Source organism: Sycon ciliatum, chromosome 1 (assembly GCF_964019385.1).
Source record: "Sycon ciliatum chromosome 1, ocSycCili1.1, whole genome shotgun sequence".
NCBI classification, from domain to species: domain Eukaryota; kingdom Metazoa; phylum Porifera; class Calcarea; order Leucosolenida; family Sycettidae; genus Sycon; species Sycon ciliatum.
Window position 1 is genome coordinate 89,066,504 of NC_088643.1, and position 12,384 is coordinate 89,078,887.

The 12,384-nt window shown below is 45.7% G+C and overlaps 1 protein-coding gene across 1 annotated transcript; it reads right to left on the minus strand.

Annotated features, from left to right (window-relative positions):
- Nucleotides 1-1,557: 1,557 nt before the first annotated feature.
- LOC135806276 (NADH-ubiquinone oxidoreductase 49 kDa subunit-like) lies at nucleotides 1,558-12,331 on the minus strand. The gene is made up of 16 exons (XM_065320439.1): nucleotides 12,092-12,331; nucleotides 11,675-11,937; nucleotides 9,743-9,852; nucleotides 8,997-9,077; nucleotides 8,575-8,695; nucleotides 7,504-7,616; nucleotides 7,214-7,288; nucleotides 6,124-6,201; nucleotides 5,704-5,789; nucleotides 5,359-5,478; nucleotides 5,036-5,087; nucleotides 4,839-4,916; nucleotides 4,423-4,518; nucleotides 3,397-3,480; nucleotides 3,104-3,161; nucleotides 1,558-2,121 (listed from the first exon to the last, which is right to left on the minus strand). Exons 1-16 carry the CDS (start codon nucleotides 12,175-12,177, stop codon nucleotides 2,084-2,086), a joined length of 1,539 nt encoding a protein of 512 aa, XP_065176511.1. The 5' UTR covers nucleotides 12,178-12,331; the 3' UTR covers nucleotides 1,558-2,083.
- Between the last annotated feature and the right edge of the window lie 53 nt (nucleotides 12,332-12,384).

The following is a 12,384-nucleotide window of genomic DNA, read 5'->3' on the forward strand; positions in this document are numbered from 1 at the left end:
GACCCCGGATAAACATTGATAAGCCAGCCGTAACCTCAGTCAGGTGTCGAGTATGACGAACTGATTCAGTGCAATCCCGCAATGAATTTTTTGAGGACAATACCAATAGGCCCATATATAGGGCTCTGCTAGTCCAGGCGCTTGGAGGGCTGAAATTGGCTGTTGGATTTCATGTAATCTTCTACAAATTAGCTTGTATGTTCTGGAAGGTCGTACTGCTAGTCTCAACTGTCATATTCTCAGAGACAAGATGCAGGTAGGTACTTCTTGCATAAATTGGTTTTGTTTCTACGACGTCTTTGCAATTATGGCAGCAGGCCATACCATTTTTCAATGGTATACATGAACACTCGAACAGTCATGTCAGTGTGGTGTCAGTACATGTACATGTGACTTTTTTAAATGACTGTTCTAGGTATGGCATGTATGCACTTAGAATGCCTTTACATTCAGCAGATATGGTACATATTGAGACACTTGCACCGGATTAGAGGTCAGCACTTTTGTCAATGTGCATTTCGCCCCATCGATTCTTCAACTGTTGGACTTATGCAAAGCATTTTCGGGTACTGTATGATAATGAATAAATAACTCCACAGTTATTATATCGCCAGTCGACTGAGCCTCACGCGCAAGCCCTGAGGTTTTTTTGTATCGCCAATGAAATCAGGATTTGACATCACGCCAAGCTCCGAGCAGCAATATGCACAGAACCTACCCTCCTCGTAGTGATGACAATCCTGGCTGCTAGTCTGGACTATTTCAGTCACAAGTGTAGGACAGACTGGACTTGGGCCTGCTCCTAAAGCAGCATTTGAAATTCGAGAAAAAAACTTTCGTCAGGAGGCTTTCGTGAAACCTCTTCGTCAATACTAAAGGCTTGCCTGATCTACATGAATATAATAATTACTATGTTCTTGTCGTGCAATAGGGCACAGAAGTGGAGTCTGCTTCTATTTGCCACATCGGATGTGCGACATGTTTCCCTTACTGAAGACTATGTATTCTAGAATGATATTTCTGGTGTGCTGAAGTCATACAGTGCTGTTGGGTGCTGAAAGCTATCATTTCAACCTAGACTCGGCCAGTACTAGCCCGATTCTTGTCAGTTGCAAGCCAAGCCTCTTCTTGTTCGTATTCTCACGTACTAAAGCTTGTGCCAGCATGACCTTAGCCCTACTTGTTCGTATTTTGAGGTTTAAACTTTTAAAAATCCAGTCCGGCTGTTCTTCGTGACCCAACAGTACGCCCCTGCTTTTCATGGCCTGCATGTCTGACGAACACACACACACACACACACACACACACACACTGATTTCATGCGCTTGTGTCACATGTAGACAGCAGTGTAGCTGCGATAGAAAGGGCCCAGATAGTCAAGGTCCAGCAGCCCCGGATGCCTGGTTTACTTTGGGGATGTAGGACGTCAAGAATGGCTGCCGACAATTCGATTGATAGTCACAACGCCTTCCTGTCTGTCCTGTCTACGCGCCGTAGCTAGCCACTGCCCTGTGCAGTAGCCTGCTTGCCAACACATGAAACAAAGCAGCCAGCCTGTTTCGGTTGTGATCGAATAATTATAGTACATGTCAATGCTTATGCATTCAAATAAAATGAAGACATCAATAATTCAATGTGCTGATAATACAAAGATTAGTGCATCTACAGTTACTGCACTACTTCTAAATGCAATTACTGGTATCAACAATAATAATAGCCTTAATAGGGGTTGTGTCCAAGAAGTAGTGGACCTTGCTGAACTTAAAATAGCACATTTCATGATTTGGCAATATTGCTACAACTTGACTAAAATGTTCATAGACAAATGGCTGGCTGGCTCGCCAGAGTCGGTGCATGTTCGGTTCTGCAGTGCACGGTATCCGCTACGCACTGCGGCAAACGCTGCAGTTTTCCCGTGCATTTGAGCCTGGCTCACAGGCAGAACGTATATGCAAAGTCACTGCACTGGCTCACAATACATTCAAAGTTACGTATTGATTGTATTTTGTACAACAAAATATTGGTGGAAGTAGCTGTGTGGTGGTGGTGGTGGTACAGGTCAGGAACGCTCTTGAGTACCAGCTCAGCGATCAATTTCACCAAACACAACGTCCAGGGTGCCTTCAATAGTTCCAGGAGCAAAGAAACACAGGAGAAAAAGTAATGAGCTACGCATCGTGCCTCCCACTATATGTGTGGGTGCAACCCACACTAGTATCAAGTATGACCTTCACTGGGGACAGGGTAGGTGCATTGGGATCCGGGGATGGATACCTTGATGGTGTCAATCCTTTTTCAGCACCCTGTCTTCATCCCTTCACTGTGTTGTGGTGAGCTCATTAGTTAGATTAGTGGGATTGACTCAGATGGAGAGCCAAGGTTTAATTTATACAAAAGGGAAAGACCAAGGAACTACAAGTTACGCTATACTGTCCACTAACACCACCAGTTACTAAACAATCAGCTCATGCGATAACAGTTTAGTAACTGGTGGTGTTAGTGGACAGTATAGCGTAACTTGTAGTTCCTTGGTCTTTCTCTTTTGTATAAATTAGTGGGATTATTCATTTCCAAGCCTGCCCAGAGGCTGGGGATTACAGGGTGTGCCGTCCTTTGGGTGGTTCAATGGCCAATTGAGTCATTTTTCCAAGAGTCCTTTCAAATAACTTCCCTCTCTCCCGGGGAGACCCATCTCACCGATTTCTAGTACGTACAATTGTGTGTGTGATAGCCGGACACGGCAGTGGTACAAGGAAGGAAGGTGTGTGTGTGTGTGTGTGAACAGGTATCTACTTTCCCTTTGAAGGAGGAGCCTACTTGATTATGTCCAATGCCTTTGGTATATACCGGTATGTACAAACCTTCAATGGCATGTCTGAACACGGAAAAAGAGGGTGTGTTCTGATACAGATTGGTATGCAGTGAAGAAATGGGCCGGCATGACAGCGCCAGAGCTACCCACAGCTCTCCTGTGACGGGATGTTCAGCGCAGTAAGCCTTCATGATACCCCTTGTTACCTATCGACCCAGTGCCTTCAGGATCATGGTGCACTGGTGGCATTTCTGTTGTTCTGAACTTTTTTCTCTCATAAAACTCACTCACCGATAATAGCAACAACATCTGCCATGTACGATCCTTTCGCCATCTTGTCGATAGCAGCCTGCATACACACACACACACACACACACACACACGGAAGAGACACAGACTATAATGTTTGCGCCTCATGATCACGCTTACCTGCATACGTCAGGTCAGTATTCTACTGAAAACTTGAAAACGCTGTAGACCTCTTTCTGTGATAAGGACTCAAGCAATGTATGTATTTCGTACAGCACAACAGCGGTATTTGTGATAGTACTACTTCAAGCGGCGTCAGCATCTTAGCATCATACCATGTGGAGGAAGCCAGGTGCCTTGATGTTGCAGCGGTATGGCTTGTTCGAACCGTCACTGACAAGGTAGACACCAAACTCTCCCTGAAGGCACACATAAGGAGTTGAAATCAGAAACAAAGTATGTCAGTACTTAAAGTACCCTTTTGTATTGGCTTAGTTGATCATCACCGTCTTCCAGACCCCGTATCCAGATCAAGGGCAAAAAAAGCCCAGGAACCATAGCCTCATCTAGTCTCCATGTATACTATAACAATCAGGGGGACCATTCAATGCTTTTGACACAAAAAATTGGAGTAATACCACAAGGAATGCATGGAATGATCACTTTACCTGAAAATTGTAATTCCAAGAATGGTGGGAAATCGGCCAATTTTCTGTCCTATTTTTATTTTTAGAGGTCTAAAATGCACGGTAACCCCCCTAAAATTATGTATTTATAGTTTCTATGAAGTATGAGGATCCCAAAAATAAAATAAAAAGGGCATGTCCATGAAGAAATTATGAAGCTGCGCACCCAATTGTACTTTGCGGACGGGCATTTCTGCGAAGTTCATTTTTGTACCAAAATTACTATTTTTCTGAGTAGTCAATGCTGATTGCAAGATTTTCTTGCTCAAATGGTTCACTGTGATGTGTGAAAGGACTTGCAATCACAAAAAGAAGACAAACAACTGGTAAATCTGAAATATGACCCCAAAACAAGCAAATTTAGGCCGAAATCGATAAATACACCCACCCCTAGAAATACACCTCAAACAGCCTTATCTCCGCGGAAACATCCCCTCAATTTTTTTGTGGAGTAACATGGGATGATATGGAGCACACTCATCCACAAAAAGGAGGGGGTTTATGAAGAAAAAAATCACCCCCAAAGGGTTGGAGCCTCCTTAAAAGCATAAAGTAAAGAACTGTCTTGCTAATTCTGTTCCTCTGTTTGACTGTGTTGCGAAAGAACAATCCCCCTACCAACTTAGTCCTAGTACTTCAGTATTCATTGGGGGCTTGGGACTCATGCTTTCTTACCTTTGGTGCCTCGATTACACTATAAACACTGCCGGGCGGAACTTGATATCCTGATGAGAATAGTTTGAAGTGGTGAATCAATGCCTCCATGGACTCCTGTTAGCAGTGGATGATACAAGGGCACATGCGCAAGCACGCGCACACACACACACACACACACATGCGCACATACACCGCCACATTGCTCAGCTACTTGATCACTAACAGACTCCGCCTGGCTACTTACTGTCCTGATACACCCCAGAACAAAACAATCCCTGGCCGAATGGCACTTGAAATGTACTCCACAATCAGAGCACACCACATGTATTTCAGAAGAGTCTTACTGCCTGTTAAACACCCCCCTCCCCCCCCCCCCCCCCACACACACACACACACATGTCCTGGTCTATAATTTCGATGCCCGCGGCACTCACCTTCATTTCGCCTCTTGATGGCGGTACGATCTTGTTGTCATCTATCTTGATTGGTCCTTCAGGCATTTCGTTCATGCACTGCAAGAACAAAGTACAAATGAAACAGTGCCATGCGCTTATAGACATGTCACCCTGCTAAACTGCACCTGTGGGTGAAAGCAAACAATGACCAATGTCTGCTTGGGAGCAGTACGCACCTGGAGCATAATTCGCATACTTTGACGCATTTCCGCTACACGGCAGAGGTACCTGAACAACACAGACACAAATACAACATCAGACACACGCACGCACACACGCAATGTGACATCATACCGGTAGTGTCAAGTATAGCACCACTTGTACAGTGCTGTGAATGAACGTTTCCATCGGTTCCATTCCAAATATCTGCAGTTCCCACGTGCAAGCACTGTCCTTTCTTCTGCCTGCTCTTGTGAAATCCTCCCTCCATGTCAGCACACATGCACCAGTACAGAGCAGTTGCAACAAATCAAACTTTCAACTCGCAGCTTGTGCTTACCGGTCATAGCAATCACCCGCGTGGCCAACGGGTACGTCAAACTCCATTCGATCATAAACATCATACGGCTGAACCTTACGCAGATCCCATGGAATGCCGGAACCTCTCAGGAGAACACCACTGCAAAATATAATCAAACAAATAACACGAGACACCAGGAGAGATTTAAAAAGCTGGCGTCACAATCAAGGATGGCAGATATAACTATGTTTATTACTGCCCCCTGAAACAACAGCTCCAGAAGTGTGTTGCCCTAACGGTACAGATGCCATGGTGGTATTGTGAAGAAAATCATCTGCTGTGGAAGCACAGAATTTGTGTATTTAATGACAGAAGTCCATTTACCTCATCCCCATGTTCAGTGCATCTTCTGCCGAGATAACGCCAATGTTCATCAAACGTTGCTGCCAGATACGATTGCCAGACAGCATCTGTACAAAGGCAACACCAACACCAGCCAAGTCACAGTGGAATCACTGTCATAATTTGCTGCAACCGTCGGACATCAGGAGTATTGCAACAGCCTTGACGAGACTCTACTAATGTGTGAACACTCAACACAGCGCATTTACAATACACAGCACTTTGAAGCCATGAAAAACAAGAACTAGAAATGAAATTCTACTGCATTGAATAGTGCTCACCGACCGGTCCTCATCCTAGTCATTCTAGCTTCAAACATTGTTGAAACCCATAATCTTATCCTGTAGACTGTTCAGAGTGACGAGTTCAAGTGAAAAAAACTCGATGCTTCCGAACCCTCACCGTCTCCATTTCATCAAGTCTTTCGCCAAACTTTGACAGGAAGAAATGTATGTCATCTAGGATACCAATAGGAATGTCCTATTAAAAGACAACAAAAAGAGAGGAGAACAACACATCATAGAAAACATGAGCTGCTGCTATGTGCTCAGTCTGATATTCACAAACGTATGAAGCTCAGCGCTACAACTGAACAGTGTCAATCCTTCTTTGCAGGTGAACTGCTATACATAGAGAGGAGGTTTACAGTAGTGACTGTCCTCCATTGCAAGTACACAAAGACTGGAGGGGAACTTGTTGAGCACCCAGATTGGACATGCAGTAATGACTACCAATGGGTCAGCTCACCTATGATAGATTGTAGTAGTCGTTTCACAACTCGCCAAACCTCTATTCACGTGACTTGTTCAATGACCACACATTCATGCAACAGTAACATGTCATTGTGTACAAGTAGTGTGTTTTGTTTTCAGCAACTAACATCCAATGCCACGGTGCTGGCTTCTCTGAGTCGCATCTACACGTATACCAATACACAATCTCTGGACAGCGATTCCGCGGCCGCAGCAATTTTTGCAGAACTTGCCATCATCCGCGGAAATTACGGAATCCACACTTTTGCCTGCGGAATCTGAATTTTTGCAGGTAAATTAGTAAAATTACTACTCAGAAAGGAGCAGAAAAGCTACTTTGCAATCTGTTTGAGCACATTGCTCTTGTCAGTGTACGGGAGTGCAGGTCTCTCCAAGATTCTTCATTCCCATTCAAATCGTGACGGCCAAGGATAGTGTGAAAAGTACTCCTTCATGCCACGAGTTGTCATATCCTCTACAAGGAGGGTGAAAAAAATGGAACAGGTTACTGGCTGAACCAGTCGCAATGAAGGCATTAGCAACAACAAAGCATTTTTACCACCTTGAAATATCAGAGCCAGATTGTTCTAACTGCGATAAACACAGCAAGCTGTGCACCAGGGCAGATAACGTTGACGCTAACCAAGGAGCCGCTAACCAAGGAGCTCAACAAAGTAGAGGTGACGTGTCTAGTACTGTCTACTAAATTTTACTTCTACACATTGGAAGAAAGTACATACCTGGCTGACACCGCCTGGGCGTATATATGCAGCGTGCATCCGTGCACCAGATACACGCTCATAAAACTCCATCAACTGCAGCAGCCAATAACAAAACCAGGCAGAGACAATACTTGAAGTACAAGAATCGCAGGTAAACTCTGTTCTGGCTCACACCAGCACGTTTTAAAGACAATATTTAATTTTTTATGAAGATGAATTCCATTTATACAGCAACGCCTGTCACGTGCATGATTCAGCCTGCTGACACGGGCACGCCACTCCGTGAGCTCTACAGTTATCAAACTTACCACCTCGCGCTCCTCAAACATCCAGAAGAAGGGTGTCATTGCTCCAACGTCGAGTGCGTGTGTTGTCACTGCCATGATGTGGTTGAGGATTCGAGTCATCTCCGCAAACAGCACTGAAACCAAGCACACGTGTGGCAATACGCACAGTCATACACGCACACACACATACACACACACACACACACACACACACACACACACACACACTCATTCATTTTCCTCCAAAGCCAAGTTTCCTCTTCCATTTGTGTACACTGACACACTATTTCCAGTTTTAAAAAAACTGTTATTTCCCAGGTACCGGTGTTCACTTTTGATGGTTGAACTTCACCAAAGCAACTCCTGTTCACTCATATTCCAGCGATAGCAACTGTGTTCTTGACGACTGTATGTGTCCAAGTGTGACTAGTAGGCCATCATACTAATAGTACAGTGCGTATCGGTTATAGCGTGGTCGTGTAAAAGAATATACTGCCTACAAGAATGAACTCTCATTTTTTCATAATCATAACATGGATTTCAAGTGCACATGTATTCTTACAAGCAATTTTATCCCATAGTAGAATATATCGGTCCTAAGAATGGACTTTGTGTAGCGAAACATGCCAGATTAGTACAAAGTGTATCGCCTGTAGTAATAACATCTGTCCAATGCAGTTCTGAGCTGACTCTCGTTGCGTCGTAGTGCTGCAGGTTCAACTGTTGTGCTAATGTAACTCATGTTGCATAGCCACATGGTAAGCACATGGCCCTTTTATGGGACTATGACTAGCCACATGCACAGAAGTACTGCGTTGCATGTACGATGATCTTCCTGCCCCTGCACACATGCATATGATATGCCACACTTGATTTATCGAAGTTATCGTGTGTAAGAAATATCGGAAATAAGAATAGAAAGTCGTTTTTCAAACACCCACGCTATAACCGATACCCACTGTACTTATATGCTCGGCTGATATTTTGCATTTGATTGCATTGTTGTACATTGGACTGCACGTGAAAGCATTGATCTATGATTCTAGTTCCAAGAAAGTGTGCAGCGGGGGGATACATTTCCTGGGCGCTCACCTCGAATATATTGTGCACGAAGCGGCGGCGTGATTCCGAGTAGTTTTTCCACGGCAATGGAGTACGCCTGTTCGTTGGTCATCATTGAAACATAGTCCAAGCGATCAAAGTAGGGCAGGGCCTAACACGGGTCAAAAGACGTGGAAAGAATATTACATCAGTAACAGTAACATCACAGACATCTGCATGAACCGATCCGCAACAGTCCTGTCCAATATCTATCAAAGTACAATGTAAAATCCACATAAGGCAGCACTTGCAATTCACGAAAAAAAACTGAAACTGGTGCAGAGGTTCCCCAGTTTAAAGTACACCAAAGATGTTTTCCAAAAATACTTTCAGTATTTCAAACTTTCCATTGTAGCAAGAGGCGTCACATAGCGGCTATGTCATGCACGTAATACGTGTAGTGCACGCTGTACCTGAGTGTAGGTTTTATACTCGATGAGCTTCTCGGTGCCTCGGTGCAACAGACCAACGTGAGGATCAGCTCTCTCAATGATCTAGGAAGAAACCATCCACCAGACCACAGATTAGAGATATCCAAAGGAGACAACACACACACACACACACACACACACACACACACACACACACACACACACACACACACACACACACACACCTCAGACCTCAGACATGCCCATCGCGGAAGCGATGATAGCGAACAGCTATGTTAGACATAGCAACTTGTGCTGGGATTACACCATTCAACAGCTTGCAAGGCTGATGAATTGACCGCCACTATTTTTAGCCTGGTATCCACCACACAGCTGTTTGAAGTGACTTTTTCTGGCCAGTGAATCCCTATTTTTCATTTTTCCATTTTTTACGCACACACACCACACCACATACTCCGGCATACACTGGCTGTTGGTAACCACCCAGGAGAATGAAAGAAAAGTCAGGAAGAGTCCGAGAAAGAGAAGAAAGACGTGTGCGACCATAATCGTCGGGAATTGAACCCGCAACCTCTCGATTGGAAATCGACTACACACACACACACACACACACACACATGCACGCACGCATATGCACACATGCGCATGCACACACGCATATGCACACATGCGCATGCACACACACACACACACACACACACACACACACACACACGTGCGCGTATACGCAAAAACGCATACGGTACAATGTACTGGCGTCTGCTCACCTCTCCGTTGAGTTCCAGAATCAGGCGAAGTACACCGTGAGCTGCAGGATGCTGTGGACCAAAGTTTAATGTGTAGTTATGCACAGTGCGGTCTTCCTGGACTCCCCAACCTGCACAACGATACATGATACAGCAACTAGAATTGCAGTTACTTGCTAACCATGCCATGCTGTGCCAGTCATTGTGCAGCAAGTAGTCTCATAGTAGGGTGGAAGCTATGTTCACTATTGATGAAGACGATAGCACCGTGTGCATATCGCCGACATGAACCAGAATGCACAAATTCCATTCCAATCTCCGAACAGAGCCGGTCCAGTGGCAACAGACAGCCCTTTCATACCGCTGTGCAGCTGTGGCAAGTGAAACCCAGACTGATGTACACATACAGATATGTGTACAGCACCACGGGCACAGACCGATGTTGATGACCTCATGCATGTGTGCTGGCCCCTGGGGAAGGAAAGTGCTCAGGACGCGGAGGCTGAGCTTTCACTCCAGATATCATGTGGGATACACAAACACATACTCGAATGGTACTGGCTTTCCAGTGAACGCCAGCGGCACCCGACTTATGCTTGAATATACCTGGCCGTTGTGCATTCAGTATCAGCAGCCCCCCCCCCCCTGCCTATGCACAGTTGAGTTAACGTGTATAAGTTACATTGGCATCCTGTGGTTGGTGAAATTCTAGGCTGGTTGTTATTCGGCGCTCCGTTCTTCGGCACCCGGCAGTACTTTACTGCAGAACAGGAGTGTAGTGGCCTACGGTACAATGTACAGTACAGGAGTGTAGTGGCCTACGGTACAATGTACAGAACAGGAGTGTAGTGGCCTACGGTACAATGTACAGAACAGGAGTGCAGTGGCCTACGGTACAATGTACAGAACAGGAGTGTAGTGGCCTACGGTACAATGTCCAGAACAGGAGTGTAGTGGCCTACGGTACAATGTACAGAACAGGAGTGTAGTGGCCTACGGTACAATGTACAGAACAGGAGTGTAGTGGCCTACGGTACAATGTACAGAACAGGAGTGTAGTGGCCTACGGTACAATGTACAGAACAGGAGTGTAGTGGCCTACGGTACAATGTACAGAACAGGAGTGTAGTGGCCTGGTAGTGGCCTACGGTACAATGTACAGAACAGGAGCAAGAGGGTTCCTTAAGCGCCTCTGTGGCTTGCTTGCCAGGGCTGATTCCAGTATGCCCTATGCACACCATGTTGCATATGTGAGCGGCAGGCTGTCTTTCGCGCTGCTCCGATCCGCTGTCATGTGTGTCCGTGGGTCTCGGTCGGCATACCATCGTCCAGCTAACGAGCTCAGGGAGCTGGCGGTGGTTGAAAGCCGGATCTAAAACCAGTTGTGTTTTAGGGTAAACTCTCGCCACTCAGGAGACATATTTTCCACACCTGTGTACTATTAATTATCTTCCTATCATATCCTGGTTTCTCATCATTGTGTTGCTTTTGCCCGTAAAAGAGGCTGTTCTCTCACAGAACAGGAGTGTAGTGGCCTACGGTACAATGTACAGAACAGGAGTGTAGTGGCCTACGGTACAATGTACAGAACAGGAGTGTAGTGGCCTACGGTACAATGTACAGTGCCGGCGCCGGCGCCTCTCACTCATGAAATCCAGTCACGTCACTCAAGTATGCGCCGGACGGTATGGAGCCGTAGACCGTAGGCTGCGAACACTGGGCTGAGAAATGGTGGAAGGCACGAACTAAGTTTCTTGAGTGACGCGACTGGATTTCATTGTGACATTGAGCAGGACTGTACTTGTCTGGATAGTGGATGTTAGACTGCTGATCCCAGACTGCCGTCATGATAAAACGTACACGGCATCGACTGTGGATGATTTAAAACTTGCTTGCACAAGTTGCAGTACAGTCATGTACATAATCAACGTTGTGGGAGGACTGGTATCTCACCTCTCCAAAATTGCTCATCAAACACTTCATCTGCTTCGGCGGGAAATAGGGTGGTCTCGGAGGTTTCGTTCGGCTGCCTGTTATCCATATACTTGCCAAAGAGCGGGTTTTGGTGGTGTTCAAAATAGGCACCAGGAATGTTGAGCTTCTCGAACGGCTCCTCTCCCGACATCCAGTTACGATTCATTTCACCAGCAACATAAGGTGTACGGATGAAGAATGGCGCTGGCTCGCGGGTTTCCACTTTCTCACTGGCATAGCGCCTATTGCACAGACACGTCAAGAACAGAGCTGAGTGGCATGTTAACGAACTAAGAGCGAGCAATACCAAGAGAGAGTTTAGGTGCAAGCTATGGAACTTAGAAATCGTGATGCACGTAGCAAAATCAAGGATACTCAACCCAACTGACCACGTACCTCGGAGTAGTTACAACTGGCTCAATGCGCGATGGCCATAGCCGCGGCCCAGCAAGTCGCCTGCTAATCCTGAAGGCCGCCGCCATTCCAGCCTCGCCAGGATGAGACAAGTCTTCAGCAGAATGTTTTTTCACCACAATCACCCTTGACTAGAGATGACCCTTTTGACTTCATGAGTTGAGTGTGAGGCAAAGAAGAAAAAAGCAAAAAACTAACTAACTTCACTCTGCTCTAACTCGCACAAGTACAAGCGCCTCTTCGCTACCTTGTCATTGGGAAGAAATTCCCGTTTG

Bases quoted from the DNA above. Each gene is read 5' to 3' on its own strand.
- LOC135806276 (XM_065320439.1), bottom strand. From the start codon at position 12,177: ATGGCGGCGGCCTTCAGGATTAGCAGGCGACTTGCTGGGCCGCGGCTA. The intron at 7,617-8,574 runs GTGAGCGCCCAG...GCTTGGTTTCAG, and splicing joins TCGTGCACAATATATTCGAG to TGCTGTTTGCGGAGATGACT. The intron at 4,519-4,838 runs GTGAGTGCCGCG...CACTGCTAACAG, and splicing joins CATCAAGAGGCGAAATGAAG to GAGTCCATGGAGGCATTGAT.